The sequence below is a fragment of the Meleagris gallopavo genome, chromosome 2, assembly GCF_905368555.1.
Source record: "Meleagris gallopavo chromosome 2, MGAL_WU_HG_1.1, whole genome shotgun sequence".
NCBI classification, from domain to species: Eukaryota; Metazoa; Chordata; class Aves; order Galliformes; family Phasianidae; genus Meleagris; species Meleagris gallopavo.
In genome coordinates this window covers 81,724,195-81,750,694 of record NC_139405.1, presented here as the reverse complement: position 1 = coordinate 81,750,694, position 26,500 = coordinate 81,724,195, and the positions used below count along the sequence as shown (strand labels likewise).

The following is a 26,500-nucleotide window of genomic DNA, read 5'->3' as shown; positions in this document are numbered from 1 at the left end:
CCTTTTGTACCCTGGTATTGTGCAATCCTGTTTACATGAATTCTCATTTTTTAGCTAATGCAATCTTCAATCTAATATTGCCTATACAACTGGAACATCTGTGTTTGCCAACTGATTTCACCCTCAGATTCCTTAAGAATTTGGACATCTTTACTCTGTCTATGCAGATTGGTTTTTGGCTTGTCTGCATTTGTGTTTTAGAAGATAAAAGGCAGTTATTTTAAGATTTTTATTCTGAGCACTGAAATGTACAGCAAATTCGTAATGTTTTCTGAGAGCAGAAGTATTTTAGCATCCTCCTTAAAATGAATGTGAATTCTGAACTGTTTCCAAACTTTAATTGGTTATCTTTCTTAATTTCATGTGAACTGTTTGACTCGTTTTAAAGAAGTTACAGTATCTTGAGTAGCTTCTTTAGTCAAATATGCCTCTATTTATAGATAGTAGTCAAGTTTATAAGTCTGTGTCATTGGTTGCTGACTAAATGGACAATTATTATAAAACAAAACAACACGAAATAGTGGTGCAGTCAAGTTTCTTCTCCAAAGAAACACTGCTGAAACAAAAACCATCCTCTGGAGTTGCAAATGTAGACAAGGCTTTGCTACTTGTTTGGATGTTTCTACAGTATAATTGCCAAAATTCTCTTGGTTAGCTCTGAAAGTTGAAAGAGAGCTCCTATCAGCAGAAATACATCAAACTCCCTTGTCACAAGCTCTGTGTTCACTAGTAGAATTCACTAGTTGAATGCTGATACAGCCTTCTCATACACTGCCAGTCAGCTGCTGTATCACAGCGATCACCTGAACAGAAACTGGATCTAGAAGAGCTGGTACCCTGAAAAATATTTAGATGCCTTCCTAGAGTCAGTATTTCTACTTAATAAAAAATACTAATTTTAGGACAGTGTCTTTTAACTGAGTTGCAGATTTAGGAGGTAGTACTGCTTTTTGGCTAACCGTGTTGCCTCTCAGCTCCAGTGCTCACTAGGCTCTTGTATGCTTCACAGATGAATCAGCAGATGGCTGGAATGAACCTCAGCAGCTCCAGCAACGTGATGGGCTTTGGGCAGCCCCCCAGCACAGTGGCGGGATGGACTGGAAGCTCCTCGGGTCAGACTCTCAGCACACAACTGTGGAAATGAACGTTGCAATAGAAGTTTCACCCAGAAGAGCCACCTAACATTCCTTGTCCAAATGCATTTACTTCCGCTGTTCTCTCCATGTACATACTTTTTCTTTTTCCCAGGCTGTTCAGATTAAGAATATAACTGACTGACCGTGTTGTGGTCTGTATTGATTTAAATTTGATGTAGTGAAAAGCAGATCAAGAACACATTTATATATCACTGGCAACGTTTTCATACAATGCATATGATTTCATAGCCCATGTATTTAAGAAGCTGCTTAACCACGTATTGTTTTTTTCCCCTCAAAATTCTAGATCAAATGGTTTGCATTTAAGGGACGTAGCTATCATGTTAGTAATATCCAAAAATATAAACCCCAATCCCCCCCAAGATTACCCAGTAATCCTGTAGAAGGTACTGTATGAACAAATATTTAATCATATATAAATAGAATGTAAATGTATCACAGCAATGTTTTCTAGTGTATCAAACAAATTTTGTTTCATCATGCATTTCACTGTGACGTTATTATGGTGTGCATAACAGGGAATATGATCATTGAAAGGAAGATAAACCTGGATGTTACTCTACTCCTACAAATTAATGGTCTATTCTTTTAAAAATGAGCATTTGATCCATTTGAGTTTCCTGTGCTAAAGCACCCAAGCAGGCTCACAAGGCATGTACGCAGTATTAATGCTGAGAGCTGGTATGCATCCAAGGTAACTTGGTGTGAACAGATCTATCTTTCCTTGCAGAAATATCCAGGTTTATGACAGTGATTGTGTTTACATTTTATGGTGCCTCATAATGATAAAATGTTATTTCCCTATATTAAAAAGATGAATCCGTAAGTGATTGTGGGTTTTTATTTCATTATTTCATAACTATTTGACACCTATTTCTTTAAGTCCAATTTTAATGAAGGAAAGCATTTGGAGGATCTATTTATGCAAATATTTAGATCAACAGTTCATGATTTAAAATCAGTTTATAATTATACCACTAAGCTGGATAAATACAAAAACTATATACATACATGATGATTTTGACAATATTCCATTGCAGTCATGTTTTGATTGATTGATTGTTTTTACTATGTGGAAACAGCCTTACAGCAAAGGTAAGTGTCAGTTTATTAAGATGAGTTCAGAAATGCATGCAAACAAGTTAGAACAAAGCACACCCATTTGATTTGCTTAATAGAATATCTGACAACTTTCTTTTGTTTCCACAGAAGTCCACCGGGTGACCTAAAAATCTCACACCTGCAGGCTGTTACAGGGGCTGAATTGGAGCACTTTCCAACACATCCGCTGCACTGTGTGACTCGTCTCAGGATCATACCTCAATGTTGACTGTGTCCAGATGATATTTTGGCTCATTAGCTAGATTGACCTTTTCTGTTCGTGTGTGCCACACAAGAACCTATAAAATAACACTTTGTTAGTACGGTCCTCTACGAAGACCACTGAGAACCTTTTTAGAAAATAAATGGGTACCTTTGTGCAGTTGTTTGCTTTTGGCTCCAGTTCCTCCACTGTTGTTATCTGTTTCAGAAAATCAGATTCTTGCATTCCTGGCTGAGAACCACGACGCTTGAATACGGCCTTTGGATGTGACAGAATCACCTGAAGGCTCACAGCAAATCCTTGAAGAAAGGAAGAACAAAATGGTTAAGAAAAAGCACAGTTTTTTTGTAGGCAAGTTACACTTAGCCTACAAAACTCCATACACCTTTTAAAAAATGTTTGATTATATGAGTAGACAGTGTTTGGTAGGATAGGACAGCCTGCATTGTTTTCTTTTACCCTGAAGCTGCACTCAGATTTTCAACAGTCCATCAATTTCCTGTCATAAAGAGAATTTTTTTTTTTAATCTTCCCTTTCTCCTTCTAATTAAGAAATAAAACTGAATTTTAACTATAAAATAAGATGTATCCACACTGAAAAAGTATTTCTTGGTTTGAGGGTGAGAATCCGGAAAAAAAGGATTAGAATGTTACTTAAACAAAGCAGCTGTTGTCTCTAGAGATTTTTAACATTGCTGATGGAAGACAATTCATACATGGTATATGTTGGCCTTCTACATCCTGTGGCTACTGGGGACTTCTGAACCATTCATCTAAATGGCCACATGCAGGATAGTCTGTAGCTGATCCAGGTGTTGCACAGCACTATCAAAGGATCTCATCAGTGCTTGTTTGCAGTGCCTTCTCCCTAATAATATACATTAGGTCCCTCAAAGGGAGCTAAATTGAGAAATCAGTGATTTGAACAAGCTCACCCTTTCTGAAGCAGCTCTCGTGCATCTCCAATTTGCCAGTGGTTATAGAAATTTGAAGTTGTTATTCAGCAGGATTCAGTCACGTGTAAACTTCTTTAAGGATGACTCAAAAGTCAGCCTGATACACTTGTAAAGGAAAATTACGTTTGTATAGCCTTGTATCTAAGAGCAAGTCTACTAAATAAATGGTTTTTTGTCAGTTCACAGTGGTTCCAGCTGTCTCTTTGCAACTGTTTTGACATCTGTTCTGGAAAACTGCAAGAGTACTTAATTCTAAAGCCAGTATTAAGATTTTTCTAATTAAAAACTTAAAAAAAAAAAAAAAAAAAAAAAGCGTAACTTCCTCTGATAGAGTGTAGGCTGCCCCACCTGCTAGAAGCAGTGCTGCACCCAGCAGTTCTCTGTTAGGCACTGGAATGGGCTGCCCAGGGAGGTGGTGGAGTCACGGATCCTGGAGGTGTTCAAGGAACATTCGGACGTTGTGTTGTGGGGCATGGTTTAGTGAGAACTATTGGTGATCAGTGGATGGTTGGACTGGTTGATCCTGTGGGACTTTTCCAACCTTGGAGATGGTATGATTCTATTCTGTGATGATTCTGTTATTGGCTGGCCTTAGCAGGGGCCAGCAGGGAGAAGAATGATGACAGATTTGGACTTCCCTCCCTCAGTGGGATTTGTCTACAGCAGGCTACAGGCCCTCAATGCTGTCTAGGTCTTTGTCACATGATTGTGAGGGGCACAATGTGGGTTCCAAAAACCCTCCCATTTTTCAGGCACGGAATAAAGTCAAATTATTAAGCTGTTGTGCGTAAGGACATGGAGTACTGCACGCTGACTGGCCTGAGGTTTGTTTCCCTTATCAGTGGTCATACATTCTTTGTGTATCTTTAGGGTTTTCAATAAGTAGCAACTTGAAAAAAAAAGTTCAAGGAGACCTCTCCCCTTGGCTATCTGGTTCTTCAGCTCTGCTTTACAACTGCTTCAGTTTCACATATTGATGTATTTATGTAGATAAACTTTCAAAGCACTTGAAATGGAAACCATTTTCTAGTGCCAACTTCCAGTTCACTCCATCACAGGCGGAACATTATGGCATCAAAAAGAAGTGAGATGGTGAAGGGTTAACCACAGCAGCACTAGTTCCTTCCCCTAGTAGATAATTATCCCATGGTAATAGGCCAGTGACAGTAGCCACTGCTGCTTAGGAATTCTAATTTCACATAATTCCTTGGTGGAAGTAACATCTCCAGTATAGCATAACCATACAGTGCTACACACACTATTTCTACAAAGTCAATACTAAGCTTAATCACATGAAATACCACAGGACAAGCTTATAGCCAAACTGTAACATGGTGTTTTGCTGTTTCTGTTTGATGCAAAGCTGTAAATGACATCTAATTAGCTGATGAGCCACCTAGATAAGAATGAATTTGTTGGAGGATGAGGCATCTGGAAGACACAGCAAAGATTACATCTGTGCTGCTTTCTCTGGAACCTGTTAATTCACGCTTTGACTTGTGTTGGATTAACAGCTTCTGTTAAATGATGGAAACATTTTTCTTTACCCGGTTAGACCGCCTTTCAAGATTTAGTTGCTGCGATTAATAGCTCTGCCTCCTGAATGCTCCAGATAGCATAGTAGCTGAAGGCAAGCCAGAAACTGAGTTTTTATCATTTCCAGAGTGAATAAATGCTAAAGCTTAGTGCTGATGGTGACACTGATATGCTGGTTTCCATGCAGTTTAAGATACTGCCTTTGACTCGTCAACCATACCGTGACTCGAAGTCTGCTTCCTTCCTCTTCAGGTAACGCACCATTTGAGTTGCAGTGCAGTAGAGGTGCTCTGCCACATGTTTTTATATGTTAGAACAGAGAACTCTGCTGGCAATTAATTTACCATGAAAGAGACTCTCTAGGTTAAACCCGGCAATCTCTGAAGAAGTTCTTACATCCTTTGATGTCAGGGTGGGGGTTTTGAGTTTATCATCTGCCACAGCCAGTCAAGATTTCTTTGTACGTCCATTTTGCAGCTTTTTCAGACAAAATATGCCATGTTCTCCAGTGTCATTAATAGACAGCTTCTTTTCTGAGAAGAATCGGGAGAAAGATGAGATGTAATACAGATGGCATACTACTGCAAAATCCAAGGAACAGGTGGTTGCTTGGGCCTTAGCAGAGGGACTCAGAGCACAATGAATGACTCCAAAATGTGCTTGCCCAGTGATTCACAGGTATAGATTAATCTGTATACCTGAAGCAGCTGCTGGAACGCTAATATAAAGCACACATCACTTTTCCTTGAACAGTCCTGACATTATGAGATTCATGATCCAACTAGTTTTCATGGGTGGTAAAAAAAGAAACAACAATTCTTGCACTGGGAACAAGCCATAAGTAAATCAATAAGTGTCACAGAAGATTTAAAATCAGGTCTATAATAAACAACACAGTGCACTCGCTTCAGTTGCCCAAGTGGCTACTGATAACCTGAAATTTTTTGTTTCTATGTGTGACACTCCATTGAGATTTTTCAAATTCTCCAAAAGCCTACAAGCGTTCTTGTTATGGGCTGCATTCCTTTAGATATCAGTGAAATGACATATTAGAGTTCATATCTGCATCAGGCTGTCTAGGTCCAGAATCTGTCTAAAGGAGTTTCTGTATGTTCTTGTAGACACTATAAGTATTTGCAGAGCTTGAGATTAAGATAAGCACAGCAGGCTGACTTCAGCTGGGAACTGGGAGCAAACTCCTCCCTCACGGTAAGGACGGAGCAAAGCTGAGACCGACTCACAAGACTGAACGTGTGCAAGTCTATAGGGCTGGATGGCACACATCCCAGCATCCTAAGGGAGCTGGCTGAGCTGGTTGTCAAGCTGCTCTCCATCTTATTTGAAAAGTCAGGCAAAATCCCTGGGGACTGGAAAATGGGGAACAACACTCCCATTTCCAAGGTGTTTAAGGTCAGGTTGGATGGGGCCCTGGGCAATGTGATCTAGTACTTGATCTAGCAGTTGGCAGCCCTAGCTGTGGCAGGGGGTTGGAGCTTGGTGGTCCTTGAGGTCCCTTCCAACCCATGCCATTCATGATTCTATGAACTTATCTGGCCATATATAGTATGTATAGTGTATTTTTAAGCAACAGTTGTTTTCATAGTTTGTTTGGTTAAAGTTACTCATCTTCCATCTGCTTACCTTCTCAGGTAGTTCTACATCAAGGCAACCAACTATTGGTTCCATTTCCTTTACTATGGCACTCCCATAAAAAGGGGATTGAGCTGGGGTCTGTCACGTTATTTTTTTAGTCAGCCTACTCTAATAAGAGCGCCTTGGCTAGAGTCACCAGGAACAAAAATGCTTCACTGCTATCACAGTCAGATTCTGATCAGTCTGTAACAGAAATACCAGTGACAAAAGGTATCTTGGGGTATGTTTTGCATGGATCAAAGTGAGACCTGCCCAGAGTGATGATTCACTGCCATTCTTCTTACTTTCTGACATGGTAGTACAACAACCTTTTTTTTTTTTTAAACTAGTTTTCCTTAGTTCACGTTTAACCCATATTTTAATAATACTTTTAAAGCCTTAGGTCTGCACATTCGAATAGACAGTTTGTTTCCCTTTCTAACCTTTGGGCAATGTTTGTCCATATCTAAAAGAACATTTTCTTAAATGAATTTCTTTGTGTTATACAAGAGCCCAACTCCTATTACTTTCATGTAATGGATACAGAATTTGCTTAGCTCTGTTTAATAAAATATTATCATAGCCTAGCTAAAAGCACCAATAATATTTATTGCAGAATCCAGCCAAGTGTTGTTTTCACTGAAAACTACAAAAACATTTCTTCAGCAGATCTAGGTAATATCTTTCCAAAGCAATAAGTAAGGTTGAATTTCAGCCAAAAAGAAATACCGTTTACCATTCTCTTAAAAACAAATAAATAGGTAGAACTTACCTTAGAAATTCAAGGATAGTTTTGACTTTGCTGCCACACCAACCTCCTTACTTGAGGTTTGCATTTTATATAACTGAAGATGCCCTTTAAATCAGCTGCAGAGGATGCACAGAGAGGAGAGACAACAGCTCATGCTGCAGATGCTGAGCCCCGCTTTCTGCAGCCAAAACTGAACACACGGACACACAGCCCTGGTGCTCAGGCTTGAGCAAGGAAGCATTTAACTGTGTTGTGGAAAACAAGGGGTGCTTATGGTACTACAGAGTTCTGGGGACGGGTCAAACACGCTTACTGGGAGTGAGAGCAAACTGCAACTCCATATTCCCCCCGGTTCTCCTCTCCCCTGCTTCTTGTGGGCAGAGCTGAGAGGAACAACAACAAAATAATTATTTACTCGCCTTCCTCTCTTCTGAGCGTGCACTCAGACGTCTGTTTTCCAGGCAAACTGTTCATTTTCTCCTCATTCCCCTTGGCCCCATACCCTCAGCCACACTCCCTCTGCTCTAAAATCCAAATGCTCTCAACACATTTGCAGTCATTTCTTACCCCCTTTTCCTACTAGCTCAGACTCAGTGTTATGTTTTGCTTACAACACCCAATTCTCTTTCTCTTTTCCTCCCTTCCTCCTCACACTCTGCAAACCACCTACTGTTAGAACTCAGGCGGTACTTTAAAAATACCAGAACTCATCTGTATGCTCTGGTGGTTGCCTGACAATAAGGAACACAGGAAACAGCTACTCTGCTTTCTGAATGCAATTTAGCACTGGGGAATAACTGTGTCAGCCACAAAGTTCTAGAAAGAAATAACCTATGTTTTCCTCACTGATAAAATGTGACATTTCAAAGAAGAATCTAGAAGTTGGCTAGGGAGGGTATCAGCTGATCCCCATGAAATCAGCAGAACCTGCCCCACATGACCCATGGGAGATATGAATTTGGCCCCATACCTTCAAGTCTAGAATAAGAAGTTCATGTGCTTTCCCTTTTTACTGAAATAATGATATTAAAATGTAATTCAAATGTTTGTGTTATATTTGTTGGACTAATAAAGTTCTCTCCAAAGCAGCACCTCCTTATTTGTGATTCTACAATGATTTCTGACACTCTTAGCCCTTGTACCTCTGTCTCCATAGCCCCTCCCTTCCAAGACCTCTGTAGGTAGAGGAGCAGGTAATGCTCGTGGAGCTGCCTGTCCCATGAGCCAGCGTTGCAGCAGCAACTGCAAGCTGTAAGCAAAGATGACATGAGCTTTCCACACATCTCCTCCTTTCAGGGTTTGTCCCTTGCCTAATGTAGCGTAATGGCTTTTTGTCTGCTGCTAATAAATTATGAACCGTGCTATCATCCTTATAATGCCTTTCTGCAGCACAGAATATGTATCTATAATCCACATGCAGACTATTCTCACAGAAGCATGATTGTAGGGACAGGCAGAATTCAATCTCCCCCGAAGGATACCTCTACCTCTATGCTCTCATGCCAGGAATACCAGTAACCTGAATGATTTCTACAGCGTAGAAAAATTCACCTGTTGATACTTTACCACTTTTCATCGAACACCTCAATCCATTAAAAAAGAAAACTCTCGAGATGGGAAAGCACTGTCCTTTTTCCACTCCCAAGACATAAAGGTCTCAAAAAAATGAAAGCTGCTGGCTAATTCTACCCCATTCTTGTCCCTGTATTTTCCCCCATCCCTCTCCTCTATGAATATCCAGGGACTGCTCCAAAAGTAATACCTCCTATTTTATTATGTTAGCCCACAATATGGGAGGTGAATGTTGGTGGTATTGCAGTAGAGGTTGAAACTTCCCACCAGTTGTTCCATGTTGCTGCTGTGTAACAACAGCAAACATGGAATCTGACTCAGAAGTGCCTATGAAGCAAAGGTGTGTCACTGAATTCCTCCACATGGAAAAATGGCACCCACTGACATTCACTGACGCCTGCTGAACATTTATAGAGACCAAACAGTGGATGTGACCACAGTGAGGAGGTGGGTGGTGCGTTTCAGCAGTGGTGACAGCAACATGAAAGACAAACCACATTCTGGATGGCCATGCACATGTTTGTGAGTGCAGCATGCAGGCTCTTGTTCATCATTAGCAAAAATACATAGCTAATGATAGTGACTATGTTGAAAAATACTGTTTTGCAGCAGAGAATTTACTCCATCAAACAGCATTATTGCGCTCTTTCTAGCTGCTACAGTTTTTATGGAAATAAATAGGAGGCATTACTTTCAGAGCAACCTATTTCAAAACTGCTGAAGTGCAAATACTGTATCACACTGGGAAACCAGCTGCTGCTGCACTAGAAATCAAAATTTGGCACAGCGATGATTCATGTGGCAGTTGTGAATATACAGGAAAGAGTGCCTAAGCATGGACTGACAGCAAGACAGAGCTGCATGGTGTGCTAACTTCCCAGTGGAAGATTGATTAGATCAATTTTGAAGCTTTTCTGCCTTCTGCTACGCTATAGCTGTCAGTGATTTTTTTCCCCCTAAGCCCAGCATTTCATACTATATCCATCTACAGTTATCACCATCACTCCAAATAGCCAATAAAACAATGAATTATGTCATGATAAAGTAGCGTTTTACAACATGAGGTCTAAGAAGGGTCTCCATTTATACTGTCTGCTGCAGATGGATGACTCAAGGCAAGGCAAGGCTCCCTGCAAAAATTAACTGGATGAATTGATTTACAATTAACTCATTCCAGAAAAACAATCCATTCAACATAAAAGCCAAGTTGCCACATGCAATTACAAGCAAGTGAAAGTAAGCTGCGCCATCACCAAGAAGCAACTTAATTAAATGAGGTGTGCAAACTAAGACTTCTAGGATATTTAATGCTATAGCACTATGAACAGCAGATTTGCTTGAGAAGCTTTAAAATCTGCTTACATTGAGATAATAGAATGGCCTGGGTTGAAAAGGACCGCAATGATCACCTAATTTCAATCCAACCGCTATGTGCAGGGTCGTCAACCACCAGACCAGGATGCCCAGAGCCACATCCAGCCTGGCCCTGAATGCCTCCAGGGATGTACGTTTCTGTCCCACTCGCAAAAAAATGTAAGAACAGGCACAACGAGCTTTCTGTCATTCATACAGCACGAAGGTTAGCACTTACCGGCCATGTCGATGGCGAAGGGCCTGTCAGCTCTCCAGCCTGTGTACCACCCGACGACCTTGCCGTTCTCCACCACCGGACGCTCGTACCGCCGTCCCCCGACCAGCCCCACAGGCCACACCGACACCTTGCGGGTTGTGCGCATCTGCAAGAGGTGAGCAGAGCATGATTTCCTGCAGTATTCCTAGAAAGTTCTTCTGTAAGTGTTGGTGTGAAGCCTACGCGTTAATCCTCTGTAATAGTCATTTAAAAGCAACGGTTGCTTGCAGATTTCAGCCCAACAGGGTAAGCATTTGGAAGCTGCAAAGGCCTACTCATTTTCTGTGAGAGCTCCAGCTCTCTTCCAGTAGGCACCTCCGCCCTACCAGAAATACTCTATTCATGTTTTTATAAGAAAAAAATTGAAAGCCATGGAAAAAATGGTACTTGCTTTCATGTTTGTTTTAAAGGTGTGTGGTGTTTGGCACTCTTTCAGTAAGTATATTTCTATAGATTGCTTATGTAGTGTAGCAGCATGGCGAGATAAACAATTATAGGAATGATTAGCAAATGCACACTTCATTAAGACACGTACAATTAAAAACTGTGACACACAACTCTCTCCTTGCCTGCACTACAGTAGATCTGTACAAAAGAGGTTACAACTATTATAGGCTCATAAAAAATTAAAAAAAAAAAGTTTGGGCCATGCCTTTAAACATTTACATGTTGTTTCAGAAAGAACTGCTGAGTTTCTGGGTATGGCAAAGGCAGTGTGGGAGTTTGTTTCCAATATAACTACAAGTAATTCTGTAAATGCTGGCCTCATCTATCCCACAGGAGATTGCAGAGTGGAAAATGACTCTTTAGCAACAAGTGTGTCAGACTGGGGTTCTTGGAATTCAGCACGCTGGTCAGCGGCCCAATTTCTGCAGTGAAAGGGAAGGTAACATGACTTAAACGTTGATGTGCAGTGAGGACTGAGGAGCCAGGTGCAGAATGGACAGCGCAGGCACTGCAATTTGCCCGGCTGTACCACACTGGCTTAACTACTGTACTTAAAAATGGTTCTTTTTAAGCAAGTATCAAGCTATCCCACTGTAACACAGGCTTAATTTGATTGATTTTTAAAACAATCTCATCTTCTAGAATAGTTGAGGCCCGTTCCTTAGGGAAATGCAATCCCTTTCTCCTCTCAAACACTCATCTTTGCAAAAACAAATACAATTCTACTTATTTGTAATGCACTCTCCTATAGATAGATGTTCAAGTGAAAGACAACCTTGGTTAAATATTAAACACTTGCCTCTCTTTCTGTCAAGGTGAAAGATTTATCATATGTATCATCTAGACTCCCAGGAGATCCACCAGAAAAAAAAAAAAAAAAAAAACCACAAAGAAAGCACTTCACTCTGGGTCACATTTTTAAGTTAGAAACATTAGCAGATTTTTAAGTGAATATAGGGAGCACATAAAATACATATTTAGAAATCAGCTGTGTATGCACACACAGAAGAGCACTGTACACCTCCTCTCCTTCCAACTCTTTGTGCATCTTCTGTGTCCAAACCACTGACTGTTTTATTGCCCCTGCCCGCTTCAGATTATTTTCCCCATATCTCCCACTTTTCCATTTAGAAAATCAGAATTAGCAATCAACTGTTCTGATAAAGAAATCAGTCAAACCTCACAGAATTGTAGTGGTTGGAAGGAATCTCTGGAGACCACCGAGTCCAATCCCCCTGCCAAAGCAGGTTCCCTAGAATAGGTTACATGGGAAAGCATCCATGTGGGTTTTGAATATCTCCAGGGAAGATATCTCCAGACTCCACAACATCTCTGGGCAGCTTGTTCCAGTGCTCTGTCACCTTTACAAGTAAAGATGTTTTGCCTCAAGAACATATGGAACTTTCAGTTTGTGCCGACTGCCAATGTGCTTCCCAATGTGCTTCCCATTGCTGGGCACCACTGAAAAGAGCATGGCTGCGTCTACTTGACTGTCACCCATTAGATATTTATAAGCAGTCTTCCCCTTGGAGTCTTCTCTTCTCCAGGCCGAACAGTCCTATGTCTCTCAGCCTTTCCTCATAAGGGAGATGCTCCAGCCCAATCATCACCTTTGTGGCCCTCTGTTGGACTCTAGAAGCTCCCATTCTTTCTTGAACTGAGGAGCTCAGCACTGGACACAGTACTCCAAATGTGGTCTCACCAGGCTGCCATGTTTCTCTCATGTGGCTAAAAACCTTTTCTACATTCCATAGACTTTCTTCTTCCGTTTGAGTTTTTCCATGAGCTCCTCGCTCATGGGGTCTCCTGCCTCCTTCGCCTGATTTCTTACTGTTAGGGATGCACCAATCTTGAGCCTGGAGGAAGTGGTGCTTGAATGTCAACCAACTCTCTTGGGCTTCCTTACTTCCAATGTTCCAACCCATGGGATACCTCCAAGCAGGTCCTTGAAGAAGTCAAATTTGGCTCTCATGATGTCCAGGGTTGCAATCCTACTTACTGCCTTGTTTCTTCAATGTAAGATGCTGAATTCCGGTATGTCAGGGTCAGTGCATCTTCATGATTTTAGCAATTTTAACGATACATCCACACTGCAATTTTTTCTAATGGTGTTAACATCCAAAGCCATGGGATATGGACAAAAGGCATGATCCTGTCAGGCTTGTCTATACAGCCAACTTTCCAGTAAGTTTGCAGGGCATGATCAAGCCACACATCCTACTACACTAAGCTGGTGCTATCTGCAGGATGAACACAGATATCCCCTCACCTCTTATCTATCAGCACCAACGTGTACTTGAGCATATGGCTGCATTGGCTGCAGGACCAACTTATCAGTGTACTGATTTACAGTGCTCCAGCTGCTCTGTGCCAGCTGTCTGTTTGCACCCACAGCAAGCACAAAGTGCCCCCAGGTAAGCACAAGCATGCCCCCAGCTACACCAGGGCAGTAAGCCCAAGCTCGGCCTTTTCCCACATTTGTGTAGCTATGCTGCAAACTGAGCCAGGTCACACAACACTTCTGCACTGGGTGAATACTGGCTACAGCATTCACTCTAACAGAGCCAGAGAGATTTACATTAATATCTCACTTTACAAAGTGTGTAGCAAAATCTTGTTACTCCAGAGTATCTCACTGACCTCATGAAATCAGCACAAAATGACCCAAGAATTATTATAGCCTTGGGTCTGTCTCTGTGTCTGCAAGTTAAGCCATTAAAGCCACCATACATCAGAAGAAAATAGGTAAACGTTTACAGAGCTCTTTATTTTGCCCTTGTGTTGCTTTCCTTATTCTCACAGGTTCCATTTGTGGAGAATGAAATAAGCATGTGTCAAGAATGCAACAATCCCTTTCAGTACAAACAGCCAGAGCACATCTAGACCACTATTTATGCTAATTCTGAAATACCTGGCAGCCTCGGGATGTGCTAGGCAGATGGAAGTGGGAATATTTCTTTCAATCTTCTGAGAATAGCATTACTGCATTTAACATACTGATGCATTATGGTTATATTTATGTATGATTCTGTGAAAGCCACATTTGGATTAAAAGGTCAGCTTGCAGCTGGAATTTGACACTATCAAACAAAAAGGTGATTCAGAAACATGCTAATTCTAAACAGCTTTGCTGCTGTGGGTTACGCAACTATCCAAATCCTATAAATGACAAACAGCTTCCTAAATTGCTCTTCTAGCTGTCATTTTAATGTGGCATCACATGCTCTCTTATCATTGAGTGCTTTAAAGTCCTGGCAGTGTACAAGAATGAGATTCATCGTACTTACAGGGAACTCTTTGCAAGTCAGGCATCTCGTTTATCCTAGTTCGACTTTGATAGTTAATGAGCAGAGATACAAATATGCCAATGTGATTCATCCCGTCTGGCCTAGACAGCTGCCTTAAGGTAAGATGAATCTCCTTCTGGAAATGCTTTTTCCTACCCTTAATTTGGTTGGGACACAGAGGAGAGTGATGTTCTGGGTGGCGGAAGGTGGGGAAAAGGACACTAAGATGGTAGAATAAGCCAAAAGGAAGACTAGGAAGGAGTAGGTAAGGAAATGACAGAGAGAGCATTAACAACTGACAGCAGAAATCCCAACGAGGTGACGGGAACATGGCAGCAGATATAGTAGTAACACAGGAACCGCTAAAGAATAACAAGTGAAAATGCAGAAAATGTAGTTGAGTAATAAAAGAGATAGTGTTAAAAGCATTGCTAAAAAAAGCATCTCAGTCAATCAAGGAAAGCTACTTAATGGGATGTGCTGGACTGATGGATGGGTAAGATGTCAAGCCAGTGAGAAAATAAAGAAGCCTTAGGGGAAAGAAGGTAAATGACAGAGAGAAGGAAGTAGACTCCTACTTCTTTACAGTGAAAAGGCTTCAGTGCTAAAACAACCATCCTAGTGTTATTGCAGCCTGATGTTGATGCATTCCTATTTGGGATTCAATGTTTCTAGCAAAACAAACCTGGCTGCTGCAAGCAGTAAGCACTGTTCTGTCCTCTACTGCTTCAGCCCTCGTGTGATCTGTCCTGGACTGTCTTCAGGCTGTTGGAATGAATGGATCAAACTCTATTCCAGTGAGTTTCAAATACACCTATATGCAAAACTCCAATTTTCTGTTATCAAAGACGTAATCTAGAGGTTCCCCAGCACAGCTCTCCCAGAAAATAAGTGCTACAGGTTACATGAGCACAGCCAGCAACCCTATCAGTTCTCAAAACAGGCATCATGCATTACTCTCAGGTCACATACAGCCAATTTCTGTTTCAACAAAACTTACATTGCAACTGCTCCCCATTCACTTAGGCACGAAATGGAGCTCCTACTCCTAACACTACTTCAAAGAGGTACTGAGTCACAGAAAATCTGTGCCTGTGATGTTGTGGGGAAAGGACCTTCAAAAAGCAAGTTTGATGTCAGTGATCTGGACTACAAAGGGTCTGTGCCTCCACTGGACAATGCACAGGAAGGCTCTACAAAGCAGTCCCTCCCCTAGCCAGCCCCACAGCTGGGGAGATGGCACTTCAATATAACCTGACCAATATTTGTCTCATCTGTTCTTAAACATCACAGAGGCTCCACAGCCCTTACAGGTGATGAGACTCAGTGCTTCATCATACCACTGGAAAGCTCTTCCCTTTACCTTACCTTACACTGCCTCTACTGGTTTTTACAGTCCACACCACGTAGGGAAGACAGATTAACTTCCCCCCTCTCAAGCAACACTTTACATATTGGATACATTGATTAATGCTCCTAAATGACATCAGCATCCTTGGGTAAAATGTCAGCACTGCTTCCCTACAGGAGAAAGCTGTACCAACCCTTAACTACTGCAGCTAGGAGCCAATCTTTGCACTGGGAAGACTTCCAAAACACAACGCTTTCAGCTCTTCTACTTACTAATTCTTTTTCTTATCCTGTTTTCTGTCATTCCACTCAGCTGTGCTCTTGCATCGTGCAACACACCGCTAAAGAGCCACCGACAATTCATAATTAATTTCAAAGCAACAGTATTAGTTCTGCAGGTAAAAAAGAGATCGCTGTCAAAGTACAGAAACAGAGAGCGTTTGGTACCTTGTAATCCACAGTCCCTCACTTGAATAAATCCGCTTTAAATAACCTTTTTGGCACTGTTTCCTCTCATTTTTTAAGCTATGTCATTGTTTCTCTACCAGTATCTTCTAATTCAACCTTTTTAGTGTAGGTATTACATGTCTACGTGCAAGGGGAATGTCAGTGTGCATTTAAAATCTGCCATGTATTCTTAAATAATTTATATCCCAGAAAGGTATTTAATGCACTGCTAACTCTTATTTAGATCTTCTTTTATTATGAGGCAAATAACTAATGACAGCCAGCTAATATTTAATTCTGTCTGTGCTACTGAGTGTTATTTTTAAGATGATGGCAAAAACCTGATTTTCCAACAGAAGATCTCCATGTTTTCAAAGAGAATGAGATTCACTTTTACTACTTTTAAATCTTTTGCATAACCATATCCATTAAAAACTACCTGGAAGTCAACTTTTACGTAAACGTCCTACCCTTAATCTGCTATATTAAGCTATCAAAGGAGCACAAACCTTTCCCTCGTTAAATGTGAAATAAGTAGGAAATACTCATCTCTTCTGTCTTTTCTGAGTTGCTTTCAAACTGTTTTACAAAGAAGATCATGGAAGAACTAAAGCGTAAGTTCAGTTTCCGACTGTTCACTCCTATAAAAGCCCTATCTCATGAGAGAAATCTTGCGAGAGGGAAAAAAAAACAACAGAACCCTTGGGGGAAAGAAAAGGAATCAAAAAAATACGTAGAACCTTCTGCTAATAGAGAAAGTCGTGAACAGAGTAAGAGATGCAGAAATTTTAATCCTTGCTTTCAAAATATTTTACTGAGATTTTTTGACAAATCAAACATTAGTGTCACTTCTCACGTTTTAAGCAGAAACTATTCAAATCAGGGGGAGAAACCTCCATTAGGTTTCTCTGATTGCTGTAACAGATCAAAAGTCCCCGGAATTTTTGGTGCTAGTTTAAGTCTATGAATAAAGTAGCAAACAAAAACTGCCATCTCCCACATATATACAAAACCAAACCAATTTAAGCCATTAACAAAGAACAAATCATCTCCTGAAATGTGTATAAAATTAACTTTGAAAAGAGCTAGCGCCTGCATTATCTAGGGGACAGAGGAGGTTTAGGTTAGATATGAGGACGAAGTTCTTCACTTAGAGGCTGGTGAGGCACTGGAACAGGTTGCCCAAGGAGCTGTGGATGCCCCATCCCTGGAGGCATTCAAGGCCAGGCTGGATGTGGCTCTGGGCAGCCTGGTCTGCTGGTAGGTGACCCTGCACATAGCACATTGAAACTAGATGATCTTTGAGGTCCTTTTCAACCCAGGCCATTCTATGATTCTATGAACTGAAGCAGCCCTGCCCCAGTAATGCAAAGCAGAAAGCCAGAGCATCACAGAGAACCAGCAGGAAAGGAAGGAAGCCAATGCTGGCTGACAGACACCTGTACTGGCCATCAGATGTCTATGTGATACACAGGGTCTGCATGTATATAGGTTCTGCTTTCACTAACAAGGATTTTTTTCCAGCTGCAAACTGTCAGAAACAGTTAGAATATCTGCTACCCTCATGCAAACCTCCTGGGAGAATGAAAACATTTTCTTGTGTCCCTGCCCTTCATTCTGAACCATTCACACAACTCTGCTCTACAGTGCCACTATGGGAATTAGCAATGTCTATTAGCAAAGAAGAAATCTTTCTTATTTTTCATCTCTTCTTCATGATTTGTTCCCATCTGGTTGATTTGAGGACCATCCTGCCTGGACAACTTAGGCCACTACCTAAGCATTATCGTACTTTCTAAATACCAGAGATTTTCCGGTTAATTCAATGTTTGTTTAAATTACTGCTGTGAAGAAGAACCCAGCTGACTGAGTCAGAGAACACTGATCAGATTTTCATATTTTCTGTGGTTCTGTGAACCTTGAATTATCTGTAAAGACATCCTCAAATTCAAGCTAAAAGGGTGGAGCTCTTTCTCCTCCCCTCCTTCCCTTCCAGCACGATAGTTAGGGCATCCTTGTGCAGGCAACAGATACAGCAATTTGAATTCTGCTCCCCAGCTCAGTGAGCAACTAGGCTAAATGCTGAGCTACTAAATAAAAGGATTTGTTTTTCCTTAGAAATGAGAATTAATGCTGTGATTTACTTTGAACTCCATTCTGCAGGGCTGTATTCAGAACACATAGTAGAGCGTGAGTTCCTCTAAAGGAACCCTCAGCTCACATTCAGGCACGACAGCAGTGTCATAGAATGGCTTGGATTGGATTAGAAGGGACCTCAAGGATCATGAAGCTCCAACCCCCTGCTGCAGGCAGGGCTGCTAACCCCCACCATTTAATACCTGACCAGGCTGCCCAGGGCCCCATCCAACCCGGCCTTGAACACGTCCAGGAATGGGGCATCCACAATCTCTCTGGGCAGCCTGTTCCAGTATGTGCTGTACTGGCATTCTTTAGGCACCTAGCCAGCCCTGCTATGAAATCTTAGACAGCAGTGACCAAAGGGCTAGGGGTGGCAGGGAGGGAGGTCATGGCTTTAAATATAAGCACTTTAATTTCAAATATATCTCATTTTAAGTGTCTGAGCAAAACGCAAGCAAAACTGGCAGACAGAACCCAGAGAGGAATCTGCACAAGTCAATGCAGCAAGCTCACCTTTTGGCACACGGAAAACATTTACTAAGAGTTCAGGGTAGGGAAATTTCAACCATGTCTACCTGCAGTTCCCAGCCCTTGGGCTGGAGTCTTGTTTCTAACACCTCTCTAGGAAAGTGGAATGCGAGCCTTATCTAAATTTTCCTCCAGAATGTCTGAAAATATAAAATCAGCAGTTGCTAAGAATCAGTCACAATATTACATTAACTTGCATTCAGGAACAGGATGAAGCACAAAGGCAGCAAACTATAACAGAGTCATTCCAAGAAGAACGACCTACAGTATAAAATAGAAGTTATGATGATTCATATAGAAACATCTGTAAAGCGTATCACGCACTGAATTGGGGATTTCAGGCCTCGCGGTGGCTTTGTTATGAATGCAGCTGAGGTTCAGCTGATAAAAGATGTTTTCAGAAAGTGGACTGCTGGTTTTGATGCAGACGGACACCTCCAGGCAAACGCATCATGTGTGAGCATGAAAAAAAATAAATCACTTCTGAGGTCTGCATCCCGAAAGAATAAATGACAAAACAATATGCCAGAACCAGCAGCACTGAACTAAAAGCATGATTTTTCACCTGAGCATCATTATACTCTCAAGTGGAAAGAGATGGGAATAATTCTAAGGCTACACTTCCACTCCTGCAACTATTTCTTGAGCTTTCCAAGGAATGTTGCAACCCTGGAACAACTGGTCCTTCCCCAAAGCCCTTCCAAGGAAGATGGGACCTCCCCAACAAAACACTCAGCTGAGCAGATGACCAGTGCACTGGAACAGCAGAAAGACAACCCAGGCTCTCCACCATACCCTAGGAACTACTGCTAAACCTGCTCATCCCCTGTCCAGTTTGACTTCCAGGACATAATCTTGCCAGCAAAAAACTAAGCTATACATATGACCCATTATATGTCCTACCAAAAAAAAAAAAAAAAAAAAGAAAAAAACCACCAAAAAACCCCACAAACATTTATAAAAGCAACAGAGAGCTCCAGTTTTATACCACAGATAGTGTTTCCCAGCAAAACACCTCTGCAGAGTTATTTTTCATCCTGTTTTCTATTCCCCTCATTTCCACATAACACGCTGCATAGTTCACTCCCTATCAAATATAACACACTTATTCCTGTAAGTAGCAGATAGGAGTACTTTGGACAAAGATCAGAATTTCCTCATCGAAAGCTCTCAGCAACGTGCCATGGCATCCTATGTCAAAGCACACTCCTTTTTGATTGTGCCCCTATTGCTCATACACCACTGCTCACAGTGCTGCCTTTTACTGCAGCACCAGGGAAACCCACAGCAGAGGAGCTGCCATGAACACAATCTTACACTGGCATACAGCTCCCTGGCACACCTTCTGCCCTGCAGTAACTCCCTCTGACTGCAGGAATTAGCAGCAAAATGCACACCTCGCACCCACCCTCATGTCCTTTGACCTGCAGAGGGCTGCCCAGCCAGCAAAGGGCAGCGCTCCGACCAGAACTGAGAGCTCCTCTCTCCTTGTTCACATTCATGCTGCTCCCCTAAGTGGGTGAGAGATGACCAGGTGTGGGATTAGGCAGTTGCAGAGCTCCTGGAGGATGGCTCGTGGTACAGTACCATATAACAGGCAGAGAAAACCTCCCTCTCAGGCATCTTCAGTGCCACTTCCAGGCAGAATTACTACTGGATTCCTTCTGCATGCAACACATTCTGAAGTGTTCTCTTCGTGCTTGGAAAAGAGAAGCTCAGTTTACCCTCATAAATCAATCAATTCCTGAAGGAGAGAGCAGGATTTACTACAAAGCTGTCAAGTCAGAATCTGTAACCACAGAGGTTTTTTTGAACAAGAAATAAAATTTCAAGCAGTGCCCTTGCTGACAAGACTGCTATCTCCCTGCACATGCACCTCCCACTTGCTGTGAAGGCACATCCCTCCAGCAAACCCTGCCAGGGGACTTCCACTAGCTCTGCCAGGTGGATGAGGTGCTCCCGGTGGGACTATTGGTGGCATCCCAGAGACGGTCTCATACACACCAGTGACACCAGAAAACAGCCATGGGAACAGTTGGTGGAATCTGAAGCAAAAACTCTCTCTCTGCTCCCACACTGGAGCCTTCCAGCTGCTACATCTCAAGGAAGAACTCACTCATGCACATGGGCCAGCCTGCAAACACAGGGCACAAAATAAACAGCTCTTCCCCACCAGCTAAGCCTGGTGAAAGGGAGGTCTCAGGGGTGAGTGGCTGCGGGTGCAAGGTCACTGCTCCTGTGAGTGACAAGAAGCATAAATCCTCTGCCATGCCTGTAATTCTTAAGGTTAGCCCCGCACACGTTCATTCCTTTGCTTTCATGCAAATGTGCCTTCACAGTCGAGAAAGGCAACTGCAACCCGAGCTACACCAACAGCAGCGTTGTCAACAAGCTGAGGGAAGGGATCCTGCCCCTCTGCTCTGTGCTGGTAAGATCTCACCTGGAGTACCACACCCTGATGTGGAGTCCTCAGCACATGAGGACCTGTCAGGGCACATCCAAAGGAGGGCCACAAAACTGATCCAAGGGATGGAACACCTCTCCTGCAAGGACAGGCTGAGAGCTGGGGCTGTTCAGCCTGGAGAAGAGAAGGCTGCGGGGAGACCTGAGAGCAGCCTTTCAGTACCTGAAGAAAGGCTATAAGAAAGAAGGGGACAGACTTCTAAGCAGACTGTTGCAATAGGAGTGGGGAAAGGGTTTCAAACTAAAAGAGGGGATACATAGACTGGATATAAGGAAAAAGTTTTTTATGGTAAGTGTAGTGAAGCACTGCAACTGACTGCCCAGATAAGTGGTGGATGCCCCATCCCTGGAGACATTCACGGTCAGGCTGAACATGGCTCTGAGCAACTTGATCTAACTGTGGATGTTCCTGCTCACTGCAGGGGAGCTGTGCTGTGTGACCATTATGGGTTCATTCCAACTCAAACCATTCTTAGTGCATTTTCTGTATCAATTTACAGAGCCCCTTAGGAAGCATCAGGGTAGTTTGTACTTTGAGCAGAAACGGACGCTTCCACCCATGAAGGACTGGGACATTACAACAACCTCAGCATAGCCACGAGACTTTCAGGACATCACTCAACAAGAATTGTGTCTCCAGGCCGAGGTCCTCAAACTGGCAGCATCAGTGCTGAATGCCAAACTGAGAAAGAAAGTGGGGCACCCTGCTCAGAAGGACCACATAACTGCCAGCATGATGAAAACAGGAATGGATGCACTACCACCTAAACACGAGCAAACAAAAGCACTTCTTCTAAAACAACCAGCTCCAGGGAATTTCATGCGATGTCCTAAAGCATCCAAAGAACCCTTGTGACTCCCAAACATCGAAGTTTCTCTCAGAGAGGGACACGGGTCACCACCAGCCTCATGCTTCCATCTGCCCGTCGACCACGCTGTGTCCCTGCCGAGGTTACACCTCCAACAGTCATCTTCTGCTGTTGGTGGCCCACTCATCGTACAGCCCTCCTCCCTGCCGAGGGGGGCCACAAAGAGAACAGAGAGCCTCACTTACTGGAGCGCCTCAGCACGGAGCTGAAGTAAAGACAACAGCGCGTCCCCGCACTGAGGGACTGCTGCAAGGCTGCTCGCTCGCTGCGGGAGCGATCCGATCCGATCCGCCGCTTCTCGGAACCAAGGGCTCCGCGCATCCCGGGCAGCTCCACGAGGAGCCACGGAAAAGCGGCCGGAACGTCACCTGAAGGAACGCGGGGCTCAGCCTGGCACAGCCGGGGCGGTCAGCGCGGTCCGTCGCGGCTCCCACCCGTTACATAATCCCCAAACCCCAAAGCCTCGCTCGGCAGAGAAACGGGAAAGCCGTCACAAGTCCGCAGGGCTGCGGGGAACCCCAGCAAGGCGCCGCATCCCGGCGGGGCGAGGACCGGGACCGGGACGTGGCGGAGTGCCCGCCCGGACCGAGCTCGGGCGCCGGAGGGAACCGCCGACGGCCGGCGCTGAGGGGAGCCCGCGGCCCGTCCGCACGCACCTCGTGGAAGAGCTCCAGGCTGTAGGTGTTGTCGTCGTCGGCGAAGAAGAGCACGCCGGGCTGGGGGGCCGGCAGGTGCTGGTGTCGCTGCCTCAGCCAGGCCAGGCCGGCGTTGCGCTGCTCGGTGGCGCGGGGCAGCCCGGGCCGCTTGTAGCGGCGCGGCGTGGGGACGTGCAGGTGCGTGCAGGGCAGCCCGGCGCCCGCCACGAAGCGGCTCACCAGCTCGCTGCGCGTCGCCGCGTCCTCCACCAGGATCCAGTGGAGCCGCGCCACCTGCCGGAGGGTGTTGGCCAGCCGGGTCAGCTCGGCCTTCTGCACCGGGCGGCTGTACGTGGGCGTGATGGCATAGATGGTGGGCAGCGCGGCCTCGGGGCGCCGCGGGGGGGACGCTCGCTCCGCAGCCGGCCGGGACCCTCCGCCGCCGCTGCCGCCGCTGCCGCCGCTCCCTCCGCCGCGGGGTCCCGGCGCGGGCGGCGGCGCGCGGCTGCTGTCGATGTCCAGCACGATGACGACGACGAGCACCCAGGGCAGCAGCAGAAGGAAGCGGCTGAGGAGCAGCGCCTTCATGCTGCCCCGCCGCGCCGCAACGCCCCTCAGCGCCGCCCCATGGACGGGCGCGGGGCCGCCGCTCCGCCTCGCCCCGCGCGGGGCACCGCCGCCGCCCGCCTCTATCCCGCCAGCGGCCGCGCTCCCTCCTCCTCCTCTTCCTCCTCCTCCCTCGGCATGGCCGGGGGGGCTCTGGGGAGCGGCCGCTTCCCTCCCCGCCGCTTCCCCTGGCGGCGCGGAGGCGGGAGGCGGGCGGAGGGAGGGTCCCCGCGGGCGGCTCCGGGGGTCCCGCCCCGCCCCGCCCCGCTCCGCTCCGGGCTGCCGGCCGCTCCATCCCGCCCCGACGGCCCCGGGTGTTCGCGATGCTTGCGGCGCTCACCTCCGCCCGCGCGAACCGGCCCCGTTTTCTCTTTTTTTATTCCCAGAGGAGGAATATTTCGGAGCGCTGCAGAAGTGCGAAGTTGTAAATATCCGCGTGTCTGGGGCTCTGGCTGCCGCCCTCCGCTCCGCCGCCGCCCGAAGGAGCGGCACCGGGAGCCCCGCGCGCACCTCCCGCTCCCGGATCGCCGTCCCGAGCACCGCTGCTTCTCTGGGATCAGAATGGCGTGAGAGCTCCTTTCAAAAGCTTTAACGCGTGAGGATTTGATAGTAACGCACCTGCCTTTGCCTTGCTTGGGAGAAAGCGTTCATTAACTGTTGTGCCGCGCGTGAAATGCGCGTGTCAGACCAAAGCTTTCTCACCGAGGAAGTTTCCAATGCATTCTGAGCGCTCTGCTGCCATAGCTGAAGAGCTGCGCGCAACTCGAACCGAGCACCTGAGTGTTGCATGACAACACAGAGGCACGGCGCTGGTATTTACCAATTTCCAAGTTCTCCTTCATTCTCTGAGTAAAACATTCACCCTTTCACAGGCTGAATCGTGGGCTCACCGACCCGGGAACTGTTTGGGTTCAGAAACGGGCCGATTCGTCACTGAATATTAGGTGGGAATGGTGTGGGTAGAGACGTTGATCACATCTTCACACAGCCTCCTCCCCTTAAGCTGCTCCTTTCCTTTCTGCTCTGTGCGCATCCTTCACGTCGGCACATGTATAACAACCACAGACAGAGCAGCACATCTATCTCTCGTACCCATGGAGTGATCCATTTGTTATTCAGGAGGACGTATGAACCCACAGGGCTCACACACACAAAGGGCGCTGACGTGACGTAACGTAGGCTGAAATCCATGCGAAAGTGAGGGTGGCACACGGCCACGCACTGAGTATCTCAATCAGGGAACATCTGTGTGGCTAAGAGGTAATGGGAGTTAGCATATTTGGTGGGGAGATGGAAGGGTTGCTGTGTGATTTATGGAGTAACGTAGCACAGTGCAGCCAGCATAAATAGTTCAATATATCCGAATCAAAACCACCTCAGACATGAAATTACAGTTGCCCATGTTGTTCTGATGCATTTTATCTAAAGGACAAAAATCTAAATACCATCCTTCCCCCATGACTGAGCATACCCTTGTTTTCTCATTTGCTCAAATATCCTGTTTACAGAGAGAATTCATTTAAGTAACAAAATGTATGTATCAAAGCTACATACCAGTGAGCTGCTGTTTGTTCTCATTTGGAAAATTTAATCCAAAGCCAGGAGCTGTTAGATACAGTGTGAGCACCCCAAAAACCTATTGAGGCAGAACATAGGAAGTGAGGGTGACAAATGGATGTGTGTAACTGATGTTCCTCACGGGGTGTGTAGGTTCTTCTCAGTTCAGCCAGAAATAGTCTTTGGTGGACTTCACGTATGCACTCGGAGCTTAGGCTAGCAGGAATGCGTAATGGTTAGTGGCTATAAGCCTGAGTAAAGGTAGCAGTGAGGACAGGCAGGTGTGATTGCAGTGGTTAGGAAGGAGCACGGGCACCAACTCAGCACCAGGGAGATTCACAGAATCACAGAATGGCCAGGGTTGAAAGGGACCTCAAGGATCATGAATCTCCAACCCCCCTGCCACATGCAGGGCCACCAACCTCCCCATTTAATACTAGAAAAGGTTGCCCAGGGCCCCATCCAACCTGGCCTTGAACACCTCCAGGGATGGTGCATCCACAACCTCTCTGGGCAGCCTGTTCCAGCACCTCACCACTCTCATAGTAAAGAACTTTCCCCTGACATCCAACCTAAATCTTCCCTCCCTCAACTTAAAACCATTTCCCCTTGTCCTGCAGTTGTCAACCCTTTCAAAGAGTTGATTCCCCTCTTGTTTGTAGGCTCCCTTTAGGTACTGGAAGGCAGCAATGAGGTCATCCCGCAGCTTTCTTGTCTCCAGGCTGAACAAGCCCAGCTCCGTCAGCCTGTCTTCGTAGTTCATCAGATTCCTGATGAACTCTTTGGTGTTCTCCCTTCTCTCTAATTGTGTTGCTGAGAGCTGGGAGCTGTATTTATCCATGCACTTACTAGCACAGTATTTATTGCTTCTAACTGTGCACAGATCTGTAACAGGATGATCTGAGATGTGCACCTGTCCTGTAACAAATTACAACAATGGTATTTTTACCCCAGAACCACTGTGAGATGTTTTTGTGTGCCACGGGACACTCAGGGGTCATGATTCAAGCACATCAAGTATGAGATCAAATAAAGCAGCATCGCTCCCTTAGCTTTGTGTGCAGATTGTATCAGAGGGGCAGGTAAGCTATAATCAAGCACTATGTACAAGCTAACTGCTATTTATTTAACTCTTGGTTTTTGATGAGAAAAGAAAATGTTCTTCCTTTGGCAATTGGGGGGGAACCCAATCAAATAACTATCCCATTTGTGGAGACAAGCTGTCTACAAAGATAGGTTTTTCTGCAGAACACCTTAACACAGGATGATATAAAAATTGTCACATCTAATTTGAGGCCTCAGGTGCAACTCTGAAACAAAGGACAAGTTTCTAAGTTGTGATGGATGGTACCAATCTCTGTGTGTGACGCAGGCTGTTCCTATGGTTTCACACACAACACGCAGCACAGAGCATATTCTGGGCTGTGTGATGGCGTGGGGGCAGGTGTGTCCCTCCAGGATCCAGTCCAGTATTGTTTGTTTGCAGTGCTCTATTGCTGGGCTCGTCTATTACGATATTGCTGACTGCTGCCCCAGTTCTCCAAAGATTCTTGTCAGAGATGTGTCAGGACTTGGCACACAATTTTTCATTTGTTTTGATAAATACTGCCTCTA

General features: G+C 44.8%; 2 protein-coding genes across 5 annotated transcripts in view; one reads left to right on the top strand and one right to left on the bottom strand.

The window, feature by feature from the left end:
* Positions 1 to 1,983, top strand: part of SMAP1 (small ArfGAP 1) — a 93,593-nt gene extending 91,610 nt beyond the window's left edge. For all 4 annotated transcript variants that reach the window (XM_085217820.1, XM_085217818.1, XM_085217817.1 and 1 more), the window contains one exon: positions 1,010 to 1,983. In XM_085217820.1, the coding sequence (XP_085073946.1) occupies positions 1,010 to 1,144 (135 nt within the window). In that variant the 3' untranslated portion in view covers positions 1,145 to 1,983. The remainder of the gene's footprint in view (positions 1 to 1,009) is intronic.
* On the bottom strand, positions 1,981 to 23,525 carry B3GAT2 (beta-1,3-glucuronyltransferase 2). The gene is made up of 4 exons (XM_085217821.1): positions 22,745 to 23,525; positions 10,520 to 10,664; positions 2,632 to 2,780; positions 1,981 to 2,557 (listed from the first exon to the last, which is right to left on the bottom strand). Exons 1-4 carry the CDS (start codon positions 23,309 to 23,311, stop codon positions 2,471 to 2,473), a joined length of 948 nt encoding a protein of 315 aa, XP_085073947.1. The 5' UTR covers positions 23,312 to 23,525; the 3' UTR covers positions 1,981 to 2,470.
* Positions 23,526 to 26,500: the final 2,975 nt, after the last annotated feature.